General features: G+C 41.4%; 1 protein-coding gene across 3 annotated transcripts in view; it reads left to right on the top strand.

The window, feature by feature from the left end:
• Positions 1 to 20771, top strand: part of FAM13A (family with sequence similarity 13 member A) — a 354436-nt gene that overhangs the window by 304205 nt on the left and 29460 nt on the right. For all 3 annotated transcript variants that reach the window (XM_049709015.1, XM_004276998.4, XM_033400352.2), the window contains exons 12-14: positions 3805 to 3881; positions 4259 to 4301; positions 13263 to 13410. In XM_049709015.1, coding sequence (XP_049564972.1) covers positions 3805 to 3881; positions 4259 to 4301; positions 13263 to 13410 — 268 coding nt within the window. The remainder of the gene's footprint in view (positions 1 to 3804; positions 3882 to 4258; positions 4302 to 13262; positions 13411 to 20771) is intronic.

The raw sequence follows: 20771 nt of genomic DNA, 5'->3' as shown, positions 1-20771 counted from the left end.
TAATATTTATTTATTTAGGCTGCATCGGGTCTTAGTTGCGGCATGTGGGATCTAGTTCCCTGACCGGGGATCGAACCTGGGCCCCCTGCATTGGGAGCGCAGAGTTTTACCCACTGGACCACCCCAGGGAAGTCCTATCTGTCTTTTTTTAATGCAATTCTAAAAGCAAATTTATCACATTCTACATAAAGACGTAATCTGTTCTTTGCTATTTCTTAAAATTACCTATTACCTTTAAAAGATCCTAACTTTAGAAGACTAATTAAAATTAAGTTAATGTAATAAGGCATTATTTTTAATAAGAATTGTACTACTTCAACTTTAGTAAATGAAAACATCGATGACCCACTCTTTTACCACACCTAGAGAAGCGTTTGGGACATAAAACAGTTTAAAACCTTCAAAAGGCATGGAGTCGGCGTTTCTCATAAGACCAGCACTATTAACAACTACAGAGCGTTTGAAAGTCCAGTAGCATACTTCTCTTACAATGGAAGCTTTCTACATTTCAGCCAATATTTTGACCTGTACGTTCCATTTTCCCCTTCCCCCCATCTCAGTGAAGTGGGGAAATTGCTGATCTATTTCTTAACCTTCCCTCCCTAAACCCTTAGGCAAAGGATGCAAGTTAGAATCTATAAAATGCTTTGCAGCCATGGTAATAGGTACTTTTGTTACTCTACTCCTGGATCTTCACTACCTTTATTATTTTCCTTCTAAAAACATTAGAGTAGGTTGCCAGTTGTAACACATTCTTCCCAGATTCCTGTTTCCCAAAGGTATAGGGGCAACCCAACTACCTTAGCAAAGGAACACGGTGTACTTGCATGCTGCTTTGGTGAAAGCAGACTGAATATTCACTAGTCTCAGTCATGTGGAGGACAACATGAAAACTGAAATTATTGTAAAGCTTTAGAGAGGAATACTGAACAATACTGAAAGTCACCCTTTGTCAATTACATGTATTAAAAACTCAGGTCCTTGGAGAGTTATAAAACACACAGATCAAACATTTTTTAAAAAGTGGCGGGGGTGGGGGGCGAGGGAGTTGAAGTTACTGCTTGTTTTAACCGTGGAAATCAGCTAAAATTTCTCACATTTCACACCTGCTTTTCTCAGAGCTTTTTATTGTAAAACATAGCTATCTCTTTTCTATAATTCTCAAAACCTATATTGCTTAAATCTTGGTTCTTTCTGTTTTGGGAAAAAATCAGTCTTCTAACATTTTTCTAACTGAAGTATCTTTAAATTTATATAATATTATGGTTTATTTTTTCTTCCTTCTTTCTGAATACTTCTTAGCCTCAACCTGAAGGTTTTGTTGGTTTTTTTTTTCCTTTTTTGCGGTACACGGGCCTCTCACTGTTGTGGCCTCTCCCGTGGCGGAGCACAGGCTCCGGACGCGCGGGCTCAGCGGCCATGGCTCACGGGCCCAGCCACTCCACGGCATGTGGGATCTTACCGGACCGGGGCACGAACCCGTGTCCCCTGCGTCGGCAGGCGGACTCTCAACCACTGTGCCACCAGGGAAGCCCTGAAGGTTTTTATTTCTGCTGAAATAGTCATTTGTATTTACTGTAATTATAAATGTATTTCATTGATAGTGTTTTAAAGTGATCTGAAGGTAGAGGGTTGTGCTTCCCCTAGGAATTCATGTTTCAGAGCATCAGGAATACCTAATGCTATTGCACTAGATCTTACACTGAAGATTTTGATAATCTATTGAAGATTACCAATGAGAACAAAGATTCTTTGTCATAGATCCCTCTTTATGAAGAAGATCACATTCAGGTAATAAGAGCAGCTACACTTTGGCTTCATGAGAGCCATTGTAGAGAGGCCTCTTCTAACTCAAACTTTAGAGGTATAAAAATGTAAGTATAATTGGATGTGGTTATAATTTTTTTTTTATTTCTCAGATCCATTCTAAAATTATCTAACTGTAAATTATCTAAACATGTAAATTGGTGTGCAGTAATGGCAGACACAATCACTGTCTTACTAGTTCCTAGAACATCATCTTAACTGTGGGTAAATAGAAGCAAAATATTTCCTTGGAGATTTCACAGTTTTAGAAGTCATAATAACATCAACAACAACAGCTACTATTCATTAAAAGTACAAGGTATTATTTTAATGCTTTACGTGTATTATCTCATTTAATCCTATGACCACCCTATGTTTATTGTTGCCATCCCCCTTTTCCAGGTGAGGAAACTGAGAGTCAGGTAGGGTCTTACAGTTGGTAAATGGTGGAGCTAAGATTCCAACTGAAACATCCTGGCTCCAAAGCCACCATTATAGCTATTATGGGATGCTGTCTCCCTTTGTTTTTATTCTTGATGGAGCCTAGGGTTTTTGTTTGTTTTTTGTGGCTGCGTTGGGTCTCTGTTGCTATGTGCGGGCTTTCTCTAGTTGCGGCGAGCGGGGGCTACTCTCCATTGCGGTGCGCGGGCTTCTCATCGCGATGGATCCTCTTGTTGCGGAGCACGGGCTCTAGGCACGCGGGCTTCAGTAGCTGTGGTGCGCAGGCTCAGTAGTTGTGGCTCGCGGGCTCTAGAGCACAGGCTCAGTAGTTGTGGCACATGGGCTTAGTTGCTCCGCAGCACGTGGGATCTCCCTGGACCAGGGATCGAATCCGTGTCCCCTGCATTGGCAGGCGGATTCTTAACCACCGCACCACCAGGGAAGTCCCGAGCCTAGGGTTTTAAACTTTAAGAATTCCAGACAGGTTGGCCACACCACCATAAATGGAAAATATTTACCAAGCCAAAGATTAGTTACCCAGTCTTATTTTGTGAAGATTTTTGTATATGTCAATTTCATGGGATCATTGTGAACCTTAATCAGATATACTTTCCAACGGGCTTTTCACAAGGAGAGATTATAAACATGTAGATGAATACATGTTGCTTCACTATGTGTTCTTTATTTTGATAACACAGAATACATGGATTGTGCTTAATGGTCTTTTAATGCAGATATGAATCTTTGACTTCAACGAAATTCAGTTCCAGATCTCCAAGGCAGCTCTGTATTTGGGTCTCCCGAATGTAAACGAGCTCCTGTTTGCATATTTGTAATCTTCCTGCCTGGGGACGGCTTACTTTGTGCTCAGTCACCCGAGTTGTATTTAGAAACTGTTGGCCGTTTTTACAGAGGCAGTTAGAAAACCTTACAAATATACCTCCCGATAAAGCATTAAGCCCTCTTGGTCAGCCTGAAATACACGCTATTTGAAGTAAGTTTCGTGTTTATATTTTTTGTCCATCTTGGCTAATATGAAGATTAACATTAAATATCACAGAAAGAAAGGTTCTCAAGTTAACTCCATGTCTTTTTATGGCTATTTTATAGCTTAGATACAAGCTACATATTACCCCAGATCATATTGTCAATATAGACTGAAAAGATGTTAAATAGACAATGAATGTTACATTGGCTTCTGATCACATTGGAGGTCAGATTCCTCAAGTCTAGCTCTAATGCCACCCTGGTATTCTGGGAGTCTGGGTTTTGTTTATGCTTAGCTATAAAATGTGGATAATAACTAACAAGAACGTTATAGACCACAGTGACCATTTCTGTGCTGCTATCAGATATCTTTGTTAATGGAATGGTAAAGTTCAGCATATAATTTTATGCCAGCAGTGTCTAATAAACTGTCATAATGAAGATAGGACTCTGATGACTAGAAGTAATATCTGCTTGTTATCCGATGTTCCTCTTTTAAAGAAAGGAGGGTCTGTTGTTGCATACGTCTTACCATTCCTACTGGGCAACAAATGGTTCGTTTTGTTACAGAATATGGAAAGTCTCAATCCCACACCATCTCCTGAAAGGATTGGACCTGATGATGTTGAACTGACGTCTGATGGAAGGTAATTTTAGAGTTTTCTCCTTACACTGTTTATAAGAATGTGAATAGACTTTTTTTTTTCATTTAGTGCAATGTGCATTGTAAGAACTAAAATGAGTAGAATTAAAGGACTATATGTTTACCAACAGTATTTTATAGCGAGGAAAATGTTTAAATGGAAAAATCTACCATGGTGCTGTTAAAGGCAGATAACCATATTCCTGTTTTGTGTTGTTTCTAGTTTTGTTTCGTTTTGATTAATTCTTTTGTTTTGTTTTTGAATTTCATAAGAATTTTATTTAGAGCTACTGAGCTTCTAAAATAAATGAAATCATAATTTCAATGAATGAAAAGCATTGTTATAAAACAGAATGACATCTTATGATATTTTGTTTGTAGCAAAGAAAATGAAAAGGACTGCAGACAGACCCAGCATTCTGAGGTGAGTAGCTAACAAGTAAGATTTTGACTGTGACAGGTCTGTCCCTACATTCTTGAGAGTTAGTGTGAAGTATTATTAGCTTATCAATAAGGGGTGATGACATTCAGTGACGGGATTGTGATTGGTGAGAAAGACAAATGCCAAGACATGAAGATTCCTTGAGAAATCAGAAGAACTCCACTCTTTTGCTTTTGAAATTCTTTCATTTTGCCTGTGAGGATAAACTTTAATAGCATGGAGATTACTCCTTAGGTTTTCCATAACATAAGACAAAACAAATACCAAAGCTACTAGTTTTATTTTCCATGATCTCATGCAGTTTTTAAGTGATTAAAATAAATAGTGAATTTTAGTGGATGTGTCAAAGAGATGATCTCATTAATTTTCAAATTAACATAAAATCAGTTCAAGTTATTAAATCCAATTCATCTTCTGAGTTTTGTGTCTTGTTTTAAGTAGACAACAGAGAAAAAATATCTAACTCCCTTCTGTGGTCTATATCTTAAAGTTTTGGTGATCTTCCTGGCTTCCCTGTTGTCCTCTGGGGGCATAGCCTTGCTGACCCAAGTATTTGGTTTCCTTTGCTCCCAACGCTGGCTTCCATTCAGTGTTCTGAGCTTCATTTTTCATTCATGCATGTGTATGTAATCCAGTACTTCCAAATGCTTCCAGCTGCGCCTTCAATCTTATTAATCAGCTTTCTTTTTGGCAAGAGTTAAAGCGTTTCTCAACCTGTTCTTGGATTCTGACTCTTGATATATTAATTATACATAGAACTTCCCGTCTAACCCAGTGATTGTTCATCTTTTTTATACACTAACCTAACCCACTGATGGATTTATTCAGTAATATATATTGAGTCCTACTATGTGCAGGTGATGTGCTAGGAGCTGGGATTTAATAACAGCTGCGGTTCCTACCTCCATAAAGTTTTCCAGTCTAGCAAATGAAGAATTCAAAAGCTATGGACCCCCTTCTTAGAAAAATGCCCACTCACGTAAAATTTGGCATAAAATTGCTAGAAATGAATGGCCACCTGACAGCCCGCCTCCGCCGTGTCCTAGACGCCTCGTATCTCCTCTGTGCAGTTTCTCACGTGCACTCCTTCACTAACCAGCCAGACGAAGGCTGCTGCTTTTTGACTTGACAGATTCTGAGCCGCTGCTTTCATCTCTTATTTCCAACTCGTTTATGCTTCCTTCCTTGAGACCCAGGCAACAAGCAGCCCTTCTTTCCTTGTCTCTAGTCACCTTTTTTCAGAGCCCAGCATCCCCATGATAGTGTTGTTTTAGTTTCCTTCTGTTTCCTCCTTTCTCTGCTCTCTTCCTCTGCTCACAGCAAGCACCTACTCATCATGCCACTGAACCTCATTTTAAAGAAAATGGCTTTACCAGCCTCCTAGAGAGTTATTCTCAGTTATTCCCTTTTATGCCTCGTATCCTTTAGGAGATAAAAGGGTAGAGAGCGGCCTTTGTGGATGAACTACGTAACTAACTCATAAATTCCAAGTGGCACCCAAACAAAATGGGTGCTGAACTCCGTTTACCTTGGTGTTTTTGTGGACAGCTCCCACAGCAGAGGATGCATCATGGGGAAGGAATCTCAAGTCTTTCTTCCATGGGCCAGGATCTATTCTTACTTGTGTCGTGCATGTGCATTTACCAATCAGCACCTAGCCCACTGTTGGCACTCCTGAAGCACTCACTAGTAATAGTCATTGTAATCATGGTGATTTCAGCTAGGAGATAAAATTAGGCAGTGAGTTAAAATCCAGACTAAGCTCTCTGTGTCATCTTTCTTTCACAACTGCACCAAAGGAGGGAAAAAAGACATCACTCCACAAGATTAGGATTGTGTTTCCACTTGTGACGGCATGTGTCTCCTTCACTGAAAGAAATGTATTTTGTTACTAATGAAGGACTGTGAAAAGATCTGTCTTCCATTTTTAAACCTCTTTCCCTTGTCTACAGTCTATCATAATTTCCTACTTTTTAATATATGGAGCACTTTCTAGAACTTATACAACCCAAATAGTTAATCTGGTTTTCTGAGAATATCGCACTAATTCCTAAATCTCAGAGATGGAAAGGAAGTCTAGAGGTTGGTTGCCCCTAGTAGAATTCTGTTTGTTACTTTTTCCAAGTCTCCTAGAGCATCAGATTGAGATGCTAAAATTTACATGCCCACTGTGAATGGATGTGATAATGTTTCCGATTTCATTTTCCATTAAGGCAGATTTTGTCCTCATTAATATTGCCCTTGAAGTTTTTCCTTATAAACGCCCAGATTCATATACGATAACACGGCAGATGACAGCTGTTGGGGAAAGGTGCTTGGTCTTTCTTCTTTCACTGGTATTTTCATCAGAACGAGGAACACTAACCTTCACCGTCACAGATGCTCCTCCGAGGGATACACAGGCAGAGAGGGGCTGGCTTAGAGTCTGCTGCTCAAAGGCAAATGCCTGCACAGCTGTGACTTCATGTTTTAAATAATCATTTTGCAGCCCTAAGTGTGTTTTTGTTTGAAGGCATGTGTTGAAGAGTAAACATGGGCCTATACTTCGTTGCATGTCTTTTTACTTTCTTTTAATGATACAACTTATCTTATCCAGAAACAGAGTCTGCTGAGATCTCGGCTGGTCAATGAGAGTCATCCATTTCTAGGTCATCTGAATTTCTTAATGTGGTTTGCATTAAAATTCGTCTAGTGACACATTGGCGATGGGGAAAAATGTTAAGAGTCCCTTCAAAATGTCAAAAATTTAAGTATGATTTCTTCAGCTAAGCTTTGGAAAGGCTGACATTTTAATAAAATACCGTTTGGGCTGTGGATGAAATAGGATAGCATGTGCAAGAGCTGAAGCCCCCTGTTCCCTGAGCATGTGGAGTTCAAAGACTTTGTTCTGTTTGTTTTTAAACTCATTTGACAACTGGAAGTATCCAGGAGAGAGGTTGTCCTTCAAACTAGCGATTTCTAGATTCTGAAAGACAGCACTGAAACATTTTCAGAGTTCAGTTTACAGTGGAGTGTATACCTTACGCTTCAATTTGATTCCGTTCAGTAAGTTATTTTCTGTTGTGGAAATATCTTAGGCTTCCGTCTAAAATCCAGACTAGTAAAATTACAACCTTATTCTTAATCTTTTTGTGAAGAAAGCAAAACATGTAAAAATTATTAAGTACATGGATGGGTGTTACATTCCCTGGAAGAGGTCCTTGTAGTCAGAAGTTTACGGTTGATGAAGTGTTAAATTCTTTCAAGATATTTTTACATTCTTTATGCTTTCTAAGCCTACTGTTTTAAAAGAGCTTAGAAGCATACCTTTGATAACAAACAGGACATTCATAATAAACAAAAGACTATTTCCCTTTTTCTTATCCTGCTTCCAAAAAAAAAAAAAAAAAAAAAGTGGGGAGAGAAGATAAGACTTTCTAATCAAGCGTAAGAATTAATATTAATTGTCACAAGAGCTTAAGTGCAGGCTTTTATTTGCCCTGAGAAGGTTTGAGATAACTTCTGAAATATCCCTGTCTACGAGTGTTTATGAAATGGATGACTCTGTTATTTCAGTTTCACTGTATATCACGGAAGCTTTAGGATTTGTTACTGGCTTTAATATCAGAACCAGAAAACATGTAAAAGCTGTATTTGTGTAGATTCCTTTCCAATTCCATCCAGTCTCGAAAGGCTACAGAAGGTTCACGATTCAGATGAATTGGGGGAATTTGTTATGTTCATTTTCCTTTATTGTCAAGCCAAGCAGTAAATGTTTATACTTCCATGTGGCCCTCCTGTTAACTCTGTGTGGTTCCTTCCTGTGCACGCTGCCTTGTGCGGGGCACTGATACTGTCCTGTCCCGCTCTGGTGAGCTAGTAGTTACTGCTGCTTATCCAAATCCTGTGTAGGGAGGGAGAAGGGGTAGAACAAAAATTCACCAGCGATTTGATGCCAGGGCAAGAGCAGGATCAATGAAGTCAGGAGAGAAAAAGCCGGGCCCAGCCAGACAGGGACAAGTCCTAACAGGGATCAGGTGGATGGACTAATAGTTAATGGTTCCTTTCCCTGAATGCGAAATGTCACGTGCGGCCCCAGGCAAAATGAGCTCTCTCTTATTTGCTCCCTAGCACCCTGTGGTTTTCTTTTATAACATGCATGTGACTTGGCACTTATGTGATCAGTGAATCCCTCCCACACCAAATCCCCTATCTTGTTAATCCCTTTAATTCCAGTACCTAGCACATAGTACATGTTCAATAAACACTTGCCCAATGAATGAATGGGAAGGGGAGGTAGCGTATAAATGGAATTAGCATTTCTTCTACAGTTATTACGGGCTGGCTGTTTTTATGCTACATGTTTTTCACTTAATCTTCACAACTTTATGAAGTTTTGTTCCTGTATGAGAGAAAAAGAATCTCAAGTACAAAGAAGTTTACTCATTGAAGATCTTGCAACTGGTCACCTGTATTTGAACTCCAGTCTCTTACTCTAAAACCCATATCTCACATACCCTATTGTCTCTCCAAAGAGCCAGTCCCTCAGTTTATTTCATGACATGAATATTTAGCATGTTTTCGTATGGTACCACATTTTGGACAAGGGTTTAGCGTGTGACATCACAGCACAAGGATCTCTGAGTTGATAAGTGTGAAATGAATGTATTTACCCTGATTTAACTGAAGATACAATCTGTGTAAACAACAAAAGTTGAAACCAAAAATATTTTGGTATTTAAGAACGTCCTTGACATTTTAACAGTAATGATCTAGTCGGAGAAACAGACAAGCAAGTAGACAGGCACGATACTCTACAATAAGCGCTGTTAGAGAGTGGGAAGCAACCTGGTGAGGTGCCTCACCCAGACGAGCCTGACAGACATTTGAAGGACGGGTAGGTTTTTGCCAGTGTATTGCTATAGAGCCTGTGTAGCCTCCGAGCAGTATCCTGAGCTCCACGTGCCTGTAAACCCTGGGACCACACCAGCAGCCCACCCTGCAACCACAGGCAAGGTGACTGTGTCTGGTTCCGAGATCAGAAACTGGGAATCAGGCCTAAAGCTGCAGCAGGCAAGTGAACGAGCAGCCCCGGGGACCGCTCGGAGCACAGCAGCGCAGCACCGCAGCACCGCAGCACCGCAGCACCGCGTGGGCGGATGTGCCGGTGAGTGAGCCCTGCCGAGTGTGTCCGTGGCTGTGCGAGCTCTTGTGGGTTTGCGTAGGACGCATCCCTCCCTTGCTGTGCAGATCAGCCGGGGGGCCCAGAAGCTCATGTGAGTTAATACAGGTCTGCGGTGTGAATGACACCCCGTTGCAGATGGTACAGTGCACGTCCTAAGCACGCATAACTGATGGCCCTGACTGGCCTCTGCTTGACTCCAGATACAGTGACCTCTTTGCTGTTCCTCAACACGTACAAGATGACCGTGCCTCAGGGCCTTTGCACTTGCTTTCCTTCTTCCTGGAATGCTCTTCCCACAGAAGAGCATCTCCTTCGTGTCTCTGCTCACACGTCACCTTACTGGAAAGACTGTCCCTGGCCACCCAAGAAAACCGCAGGCCGTGGCCTGTACCTCCATCATCCTCCTTACCCTGCTATGTTTTCTCCATGTCCATAGCACTACCTGACTTTTTCTTTTTCTTTATTAACTATCCCCTTCTTTAAGATTTATTAGGACAGAGACTTGACTTGGGCCACTGAAATTTCTCCAACATCTAAAAAACTGTCAAGCCCATGGAAGGCCCTCAAAAATTATTTCTTAGATGAATGAGTAACTAAATTTTCTCTTTGTATCTCTAGCACCTGACATATCGTAGACAGCCCTGTTATATGTATATAATATGGGATATATATTCTTATAATTGAATAAACTAGTACAATTTTGACCTGATTCTCTTTGTCAGAATAATAGAGTCCTATCAAGGTTGTCTATCCCAACATCCTACCCAGGGTGGTAATCGCTCCCTCTCCTGCATTTCTAACGCCCAGACTTCACTTGAACACCGTGAAGGGCAGCTCACCGATTCATAAGGTGGACTGCCATGGCCTCACACCAAAATCGAGTTTGCAGAGCTTCCCTGAGCATAGTTGCGTGTCTCACACAGAGCCCGGCACAGAGTGGGTGCGCCAACCCACTGTTGTTGAAGGAGTGAGTAAACCCATACGTTCCGGAGGAAAAAACTAAGGAAGAATTTTCTAATTTTAATTTTCTCACTTTGCGGTTGGTGCTAATCTGGATGTGGCAATCATAAAAAGTACACGTTTTCAATTAGCTTGTGTGTTTGTGGAGCTGGGGGGTTTTATACACGTCCTGTCAAGTACTGCAGGACTCTTGAGTGCCCTGAGGGGACACAGGTACCAGGGGGAGCAGAGCCGGTGACTGGTGTAGCAGGGGGTGCCGGCTGCCTGTGAATCCGGCTTGAGGGCTGTCGGTCTTCCCAGCAGCGTGCATTCCCGTGCCTGAGGCATCAGCCTGGAAAACGCACGTTTCTCCAGGATGAGTCAGTTTTTTAAATCCTTCAGTGACTTTCCATTATCTACCACTGGATAAAATGCAAACTTAGCCCAGTATGCAGGGCGTCTGGCAGCCCAGCCGCTCGTCCGACCCCCTCGTCACGTGTGCTAAGGACCGGCACCCAAGCCTCTCGTCTCCTGTGGTCACTGTCCCCCACTCCTGCCCGCCTCTCTGTGTGAAGTGCTCTCTGGCCCACACAGCCCCCGGACGCTGTTGTTGATCCATGATGGGAACGCAAGTGGCTCTCTTCTCTAATCATTTTTCGTAACGCGTCTAAGACTCTGCCCCGCCCTGTCGTAGCATGTTGCACCTTGAATTACAGTTTATATACCTCCTCTCCCACTCCTCTCTTGAGCATCTTGAGATGTAGCTATATTTTACTCATCTTCCTGTGGTGCCTAATAATAATAAAAAGAGGGATCGCTTCCATTTGTGTGGCTCTGCTCCAGGCACTGTGCTAGAGGCCTTTCATACCTTCTCTCAGATCTTCAAAGGAAGCTTGCCAGGTTAGTGTTTTCAATGCCGTCTTATAGATTAGGAAATGGAGGCTCAGAGGAGTGAAATGGCTCAGCTAGGGCACCGAGCTACTAAACGTCAGTCACACTTCAATCCCAGGTCTGCCCGGAGGGAAAACTCACGTCCGCTCCTCTGCTGGTCAGTGGCTTCAAAGATGTTCCTCGTGAAGAAAGTGCCGTACTTACCACATGGAATCATATCTCATGTTCTTCCCTTTTATCTGTCTCTAAGAGTAACAGTTATTAGAGATCTTTATTGACAAAATGTTTATTTGCGGTATGAGGTTCTAACACGCATACGCGCATGTGCGCGCGCGCGCACACACACACACACACACACACACACACACACACACACACACACACGATAGGTGACTAACTGATGCTGTAACTTTTAAAAAGCTGAGCACCAGATTGGGTCATTCAACTCTGTCTACTTAGGATTCAGCTCAGGGAACAAATGATTTTTGTGACATAAATGCATAATCTGTGTGTTTTTTTCCCTACAATAGACAAGCAGAATGTTTAAAGTGTCTTAAAGCCCCAGATTTACTTAGCATTTGCATCTTTCAGTAGCTTATCATGAACTGATTGGTGATATTTCATTTTATCCCAAATGTAAAGAGAATGCTTCGTTTCATGGAAATATAGTAGTAAAAGCCCTATCTATTCCCCTGGTGATATCAAAGTAGGGTGAATAGCTATTAAAAGGAGGTGGAAGTCTTAGTACTGCTTTATTTTAAGCATCAGAATATTTCTCATACATTAACAGAATCATTTATGATTTCCAGATGTTTGGTTTTTTTTATTTAATGATGGTATATTTGCGAAAATAAATTTCCAGTTATTCTCAAAGAAAATCTGTACAGATCTGTGCTACTTGAGAATTGTGTTTTGAGGCAACACTTTTATTTATAATTTTATGAGAGAGGAGAGTATGGCAGTGGTTGGGTTTTACCCGATGCCAAAGGACAAGGTGAAAAAGACTAAATTTCAATGCAGTTTTTTAAACATAAAATCACTTAGTTAAAAGAGCAGCCTTTGGGGGAGAGTTTTCCCATCCCCCAGTCATCCTAGCCTGGTGTGCGTGCCACCAATAAACAAAACCAAGGAAACAAGCCACAGTTGCATATTTGTAAGGTATAAATTATGCATCTCTGACTTGCCAGCTCTTGCCTTTTTACTTAAAAAAAAAAAAAAAAGTCGTGCTCCCTGTGTGATTTTGGCTCATTTCCAGAATGTGTATTCCTTACCGCTTAGCTGCTAGCTGCGACACCAGACCCCCTTGCTGTCTGAATTTGCGCAACAGTGCATACCCAGAGCTCCTCCATAAATAGTCTGTTCTCCCCACACTCGAGGCAAAAACAACCACAGGAAATCTGGGAATGTGCAGCTAGCCCCGCTTAATGGATCTCAGCCTGCAGGGCCAGCAGGAGAGCACACGTGTACACAGCCTCCGCTCCTGGCCCTGCAGCACTGTTTACCTAAGGGGCAAGGAAGTCTGCGTGCAGGAGACACCATGTTGCTGCTGCAGCCTTGGCAACAGCACTAGCTGAGTTTTGGGTTTTCGTTTACAGTCTGGAGAGCCGTCCTCCTTTAAGGAAACACAAACTCCTTTTCCCTCCTTCCTGGCCCCAGTCAGTAATCATCCAGACTGTCAGCTGCCAGCAGTTATCAGGAAGAGCAGCCGCAGAAAGCATCTTGTCTTTCTTCCAGAAGCAAAGTTAAAGGAGCGCAGACGGATGGTCGCTTTTTGCATGCAAGTGGCCAGCTAGCATCCAGGGGGCATCAACCTATGATTTCGGTTTCCGTGCCGGGGACATCAGCAGCTGTGGCTTGGGAGGTTTCACCCAGCAGGAGTGGAATTGCTGCGGACGTGTGGGGGTTTTGATGAGCAGTAAAGATTTGGGGACGTTGTGCTGTTATTGCAGGACCCCACCATGAAGATCCAGGAGCGTCCCAGCCTACCTGACAGCAAGCTGCAGAGGGCTCCAAATGCTGATGACCAGCAAGAGAGCTTTGTCTCCGGAGTGCCGGAGCTGGACCTGACTGCATTGTGCGATGAGAAGAGCTGGGAAGGTAAGGTCGTCTGCTGTTTGGATGATTTAATAGTGGAAAAGCATATGTAAATTAGCAGAAAGGAGAAGCATGTTGGATGTGTGGGTGAGAGCGAGAGCTGTGTGTGCAGAAGTAAACCACATTTCTAAATGACTGAAAATCCTTCCCCTGACATAGGAATGTGTCACGTTCGGTGTTGCCAAGAGTAACTGCAATCTGTGAAAGAAAATGTGCTTATCCTTTATTATAGTGTCACCTTGCAGTCCTTTTTTTTTTTTTTTTTTTTTTTTCTCATTTTGACTCTCCAGGGGTGCTGATGTGTGAGTGCCTTTTTCCCTCTAGGAGTACAAGCTGAGTAATAGGGAACTGGTGTGCATTTAGGGTTTGCTGTCAGTGTAACTGCTTCCCCCTGCTACATGCCCACCATCCACCTCCTTTGCTAAGTCTCCTCCCCATTTTTCAAGATGATTTTGATCTGCTTTGATTCTATGTTTGTTTTTATGGATAGAATTTTTAAATCCAGGTTAGCAAACAAGGAATTTGCTTATCAGGAAAGCACTGAATAAAAGTGCTTCTTCTTGAAAGCCTGTAATACATTGCTTTAGATTGGTTTTTCTACAGACTTTTGACAAAAACGTTAGAAATTTACTTCTGCAGAAGAAGAGGGTGTCCTCATCTTGTCAAAACTGTATTTCAGGGAGGATCCTGCAGCAGTTCTGTCAAGCTGCTGTTCTTCCATTTTCCATGTGTCTGCATCCAAACATATCAGTGTGTGTCCAAAATAAGTGCCCATCTGCCTCTAGGCCGTATGTGTGCTTGAAGGCTACAGAGAGGGAGAAATTGTGCTCCTGAGTTCAGAACAGCAGCCTGATTTAACACAATGACTTAGCAGAGAATGACAACTATTAAGAAAATCAGTCTTTTTCAAAAGCACCTGAGTTTCTTGTCTTCTGCCCACCCCTTTTTAACCAAAAAGTATTCACTATGTTAACGATCTTAGATGAAGGGCCAAAAGATGATCTAAAAAGAGCACAAGGTGAAAAATAGTGGCGCCCATGATGCTCCTTGCACCGGGCTTTAGGGAAACAAAATCAAACTGGTTTTTTATTCTAATTTTCCCTCCTTGCAATCTCAGAAACGTGTTCCAGTTCCTTTTGTTGTCGTTTTGTTTTGTTTTCCCATGTGATTAAGCAGTGGATCTGGGATTTTGTCAGATCGTCCCAGCCCATAATCTGTCCACTGGGGGAAGAATTCCGGGTTTTTTGTTCTGTTTTTAAGCGATCCGTTCCTGGCTGGTGTTCGTTGTTGTTCTTTTGTGTACTTTGAAATAATCAGGTGTGCTTTCATTCATACATTAAAAACAACCTTACCACCCCACCAGAAAAGTCCCACGGTAGCCACTGTCACCCAGATAAAACAAAAACAGTAGCCAAAATCAGTGCTATATTTGGGTTTCAAGAATATGGTCTCCTCATATCATTAACATACAGCTCTAGATAAAAACTAGGACTTTGGGTCAGAATTCAAATTGGCCATATTATCTTGATGATTTATTGAGGAAAAGGGAAGGTAGATTCTTCCTCCTCCTACTGAAGTGGACTCAGGTGTTGGATTGTTTTTACTTTGGTTAATCATAAATGTATAGTCTCTTCCAGCACACGTAAAGAGGCTAAATATAAAACTGAAAAATCTCTCCAGAGTGGGTGAAAGCTAACTTATTGTTTCCTTAAAACTATTTCATCACTTAACGTAAAGAACTTTCTGCCAGATAAAAAAATAAGATGAAGGGACCAATACTGTATTATATTTTGTATTAGAAAAGTAGATGAAATTTTTTTTTTTTGCGGTACGCAGGCCTCTCACTGTCGTGGCCTCTCCCGTTGCGGAGCACAGGCTCCAGATGCGCAGGCTCAGCGGCCATGGCTCACAGGCCCAGCCGCTCCGCTTCATGTGGGATCTTCCCGGACTGGGGCACGAACCCGTGTCCTCTGCATCGGCAGGCGGACTCTCAACCGCTGTGCCACCAGGGAAGCCCCTAGATGAAATTTTTAAAGCTTATGGAGAGAAAGAAATACATTTTACTGTGCTTGGGAATGTGAATTGTATTATCCATGTAATTTATGAAATAAGTAGTTTTAACGTTTTTGTTTTTGTTTTTGTTTTGCCGATTACTGCATTTGTCATTGAACTTGCATATCTCAGAAATCTACGTGGATTCATTTCAAGGCTGTTTAGATCATTTGGTTACTGCTTTCAGTATATTTATGTATATATTCATTTATTTTAAATGTCCACTTTACATTGTAGCAGTAATATAGCTGTAAGTCTAGTCAAAGGAATTTTTGCATAAAGCGTGGCTAAGATGTGAGCAGTCAGTTCAGTCACTGAACTGAACCACTTTTTCTATAGCTTCAGTAAGAAACAACATGGTGGCTTCCCAGTAAGGAATTAACTTGACACTAATTTAAACGGTGGATGTGAAACCAGTGCAACAAAATACATAAACAAAAGGAGTAGTTACCGAAACCGTATGAGCCAGTGTCCCTCTATAGGTCTCCGTCACTAGTCTCCAGACCACCATGTAGTGTAACCCCCTCTTTTTGGTTTGCTTAGTATCCATCCCCGAACCGTAGTTCATTCTCCTTCACAGAATATCAGGGGAGACAGTACTTAATGAGCAGCCTGCTGGTACTGTTCTCCGCCGTGTATGCTCCCACGTGGAAATGATGCTCTCTGGCTTCTGGGGCATATGGTATCAGGGAAATACAAAGAAAAATGAAACTGATAATAGGTTCCTTAGGCTACATAGAGTGGAACCCTCTCAAAGTGCATGTGGGATCATGGTCTAGTTGTGCTTGTTGACAGATACATAACACATGCTTGATCTTTTTTTTTCTCTACGTGTAGCTATGTATTAGGGCACATTATTTGATCTGTCCGCGTGACAGCAACATCATCATCACTCTTACTAGGGTTTCCGCTCTCCAAAATGAAACGAATACACAAATCAAATGAACTCGTCTTCCTTCTTTAAAGTCCTTGAAAGTTACATAATTAGAATGTTCTAATCAGCCAATTCATGTTGATTTCCACCCCTTGTGGAAGGACTGAGATGTAAACACTCGGTTACTCTATTAGATTTGTCCTGGTGAAATCAGCGTCGAAAGAACGTTTTTTAAAGGACATAAAATACTTCAGATATCTTATTCATCACTTACTGCTTATCAAAAATAACTGTAGAAAGGAAATTCTCTAAAAAAAAATGATAGAGAAGCCAGGGATCTTAAAGATCTTACAGTTGAGCCCTCCCATTATACAGCTAAGAAAGCTGAGGCTAAAAGAGGCAACATGATGATTCAAGATCACTGTCTCCCGACTTCCACCCTCTTTCTGAGCAGTGCCGGTTCAGTATCGCGGCAGGCAGCGGACCATGAGGTTAAGAGGCAGACACATCGAGAGTTCAAATCATGGCTCTACCACTTAATCAGCTTTGTGGACAAGGTAGTCAGCCTGTCTCCGTTTGGGCCTCAGCTTCCCCATCTTGTAATAGGTGACACAGTACCTAATAACGTGTAGTAACTATAGTAGTATCTACTTAGTATGTTTTTGCAGGATTAAATGAGCTAACATATGCAGAGTACTCAGCACAGTCACTTGTTGGGCACTGAGTGAGTGTTAGCTGATGTTGCTTTTTTGTTTGTTTTAACTTCTTATTTTCTCTTGGAGTGTAGCCGATTAACAATGTTGTGATAGTTTCAGGTGCACAGCAAAGGGACTCAGCCATACATATACATGTATCCACTCTCCCCCAAACTCCCCTCCCAGCCAGGCTGCCACATAACATTGAGCAGAGTTCCCTGTGCTATACAGTAGGTCCTTGTTGGTTATTCATTTTAAATATAGCAGTGTATACGTGTCAGTCCCAAACTCCCTAACTATCCCTTCCCCCCATCCTTCCCCCCAGTAACCATAAGTTTGTTCTCTAAGTCTGTGAGTCTGTTTCTGTTTTGTAAATAAGTTCACTTGTATCATTTCTTTTTAGATTCCGCATATAAGGGATGTCATACGATGTTTCTCTTTCTCTGTCTGACCTACTTCACTCAGTAGGACAAACATGCACCCCAATGTTCATTGCAGCTCTATTTACAATAGCCAAGACGTGGAGGCAACCTAAATGTCCATTGACAGAGGAATGGAAAAAGAAGATGTGGTGCATATATATATAATGGAATATTACTCGGCCATTAAAAAGAATAAAATAATGCCATTTGCAGAACACAGATGGCCCTAGTTGATGTTATTTTGGATTGATGGTTACTAAGTTTCCCTCTAACTTTGATAGTTTGCGAGACTATTGGAACAATTTAATAGGACAGCCATTGTTCTAAGATTAAATTTTGGAATTCTAAGGAAAATTTTATGAAAGGCTTCCCCCAGTGAAGACCCCTCACCAGTGGGGCTTCCATGTTTCTGCATCTGGGATGTGCAGGGACCTCCAGTGCTGCCGAGTAGCCTCCTGGGAAGACAGTGCGACATCACGACGAGTAGGAATGGCTCTAAATAGCATATACATAGGTGGTAATGGAAAGCATCAGCTCCCCTAATTCTGTGCAGATTTCTTAGAGATAAATCTTCAGTAGTCAGTTTTCTTTGTGTAGTAAATGGATCCAGCCAGCTGAGCAGAGAGGAGCTATGTCCCAGTGATCACGTTAGCATTAGTCAGGGTTGTATTCCCTCTTCCTGCAGTGAATCTCCTTCATTTCCATGTGTGCTGTAAGTGTCTGAACTGGAACTCCCCCAGGATCTCTTCTTTTTTATTACTTAGGTAGCAAGCATGCAGCTTTTATCTCTGTTATTTCTGACCTGCTGTGATGTCAGCTAACCTGGGCGGATTAATTTTTAATAGACATGCCATACTTAAGTCCAGAGTTCTTTGTGACCAGACACATGGCTAAAACCAAAACCACCGTACCCAGGGAATTCTGCTCCAGATATGAAAACGCTTTTGTTTTATGTGGTCCTTTAAGATGAAAATCCAGTTTGAAGCCTCAACTCTTTTCTCTTTTCCTTTGAATAATTGTCTTGCAATATGTTTGTCTGTTTCATTGCACTAGAATTACTGATTCAAATATAAAATATTTCCCAAGCCCTCAGTAGGGAATGGTCAGTGAACACAGTCTCAAACTCGCTTTCTAAGCAGGTAGGTAATGCACAGGACATGCTATCACGGACTACAGGGCTGTTCTCACTTTGTTCTTGTTATTCTATTTGAGCGCCAACTCTCAAAACATGAGATAGCATTGTATTCTTAGATTGCTTCAAACTAAAACAGAGGAATAGTTGGTCTTACTGATTCTTTAGTTATATTGAACTATGTATTACATGTAATTATATAACTCTTTTGAGTAGGAGCCTTAAATTATAAGACTGTATAGAATGAAAGGAAGAGAAAAAGGAGAGAGAAATCATTTGAGCATTTCATATTGCATAGGTGAGAAACTTTTGTTCTATCTGCAGCTAATGATGAAACATGTCTTTTTATTTTGTTAGGGTTGAAATTTTTTTTCTTTTTTTAACATCTTTATTGGAGTATAATTCCTTTACAATGGTGTGTTAGTTTCTGCTTTATAACAAAGTGAATCAGTTATACATATACATATGTTCCCATATCTCTTCCCTCTTGCGTCTCCCTCCCTCCCACCCTCCCTATCCCACCCCTCTAGGTGGTCACAAAGCACCGAGCTGATCTCCCTGTGCTATGCGGCTGCTTCCCACTAGCTATCTACCTTACGTTTGGTAGTGTATATATGTCCATGCCTCTCTCTCACTTCGTCCCAGCTTATAAGGTTGAAATTCTTAATGGTCTTATATTTCTCCTATTTATTTATTGATTGATTGATTGATTGATTGATTGGTACGCGGGCCTCTCACTGCTGCGGCCCCTCCCGTTGCTGAGCACAGGCTCCAGACGCGCAGGCTCAGCGGCCATGGTCACGGGCCCAGCCGCTCCGCGGCATGTGGGATCTTCCCGGACCGGGGCACGAACCCGTGTCCCCTGCATCGGCAGGCGGACTCCCAACCACTGCGCCACCAGGGAAGCCCTATTTCTCATTTTTAAATAAGTGAATTTCCTAGAGATTATCATACCAAGTGAACTAAGTCAGACAGAGAAAGACAAATGTCGTATGATACCACTAATATGTGGAATCTAGAAAAATGATACAAATGAACTTATTTACAAAACAGAAATAGACTCACAGACATAGAAAACAAACTTATGGTTACCAGAGGGGAAAGGGGATGGGGAGGGATAAATTAGGAGTTGGGGATTAACAGAGACAAACTACTGTATATAAAATAGGTAAACAATTGTAAAGCAATTATACTCCTATAAAGATGTTAAGAAATAATAATAATAAATAAATAAATGAACAAATAAAATAGATAAACAGCTAGGGCCTTCTGTATAGCACAGGAAACTATATTCAATATCTTATAATAACCTATAATGGAAAAGAATCTAAAAAAGAATATGCGTGTGTACGTGTGTGTGTGTGTGTGTGTGTGTGTATGTGTATATATATATATGTATACATATATATCTGAATCACCTTGCTGTACACCTGAAATTAACACAACATTGTAAACCAACTATACTTCAATTAAAAAATAAACAGAATCATACAGTAAAAGGTAAAAATTTAAAAAGTGAATTCAAGAAACAGTGTCACCCATAAGCTACAATTTCTTTAGCCATGTACTTTATATATACCACTGGTGACACTAGGAAAATGACACATTTTGTCTTCTTGTCAGTGAAGCGATGGGTCGGAATGGAGCCCCAGAAGACAGCTGTGTCTGAGGGATGGCCCCATGTTAGTCACAAAGCATCAACAAGCACATGAGTAGTATTTTGTAGTTAACTCAGGATCACTGTATATTTTTTACTGGAGACATGTTTGGTTAATGGTCACAAACACATACTGTCTTTGGAGAAATTTTGGTGCACAGAGACCACAGAGTTCAAGCTCAAAGCAGAGATTAGTTGTAATATTTTTTAAGAGTTATATCTGCTAGATTCAGACAGATTAAAGGGCTTCAGGACCTCAAGTAACACCTTTTCAAACTGAGTTTTGATGAGGAGAAATGTAGACAGCACACGCATGCCAACATCAACATCAGACTTCGTTTAGCCGATGCCCTCTGTCCTCACCAACCACCGAGCCCTTCCCCCAGGGGTTTTGCTCCTTTGCCACTTGGCAGTGAGGTGGTTGCGTGCTGCTTTACTGTTCAAGTCATCTTAACCCTTTCCCTGTCCTGGTTCCATTGATTTTAGTCCTTATAGAAAATTACTCCTGTCTTATGAAATATCATGAAATAGA

Source organism: Orcinus orca, chromosome 4 (assembly GCF_937001465.1).
Source record: "Orcinus orca chromosome 4, mOrcOrc1.1, whole genome shotgun sequence".
NCBI lineage: Eukaryota > Metazoa > Chordata > Mammalia > Artiodactyla > Delphinidae > Orcinus > Orcinus orca.
The sequence above is the reverse complement of the archived record's forward strand: the minus strand, read 5'-3'. Positions and strand labels throughout refer to the sequence as shown.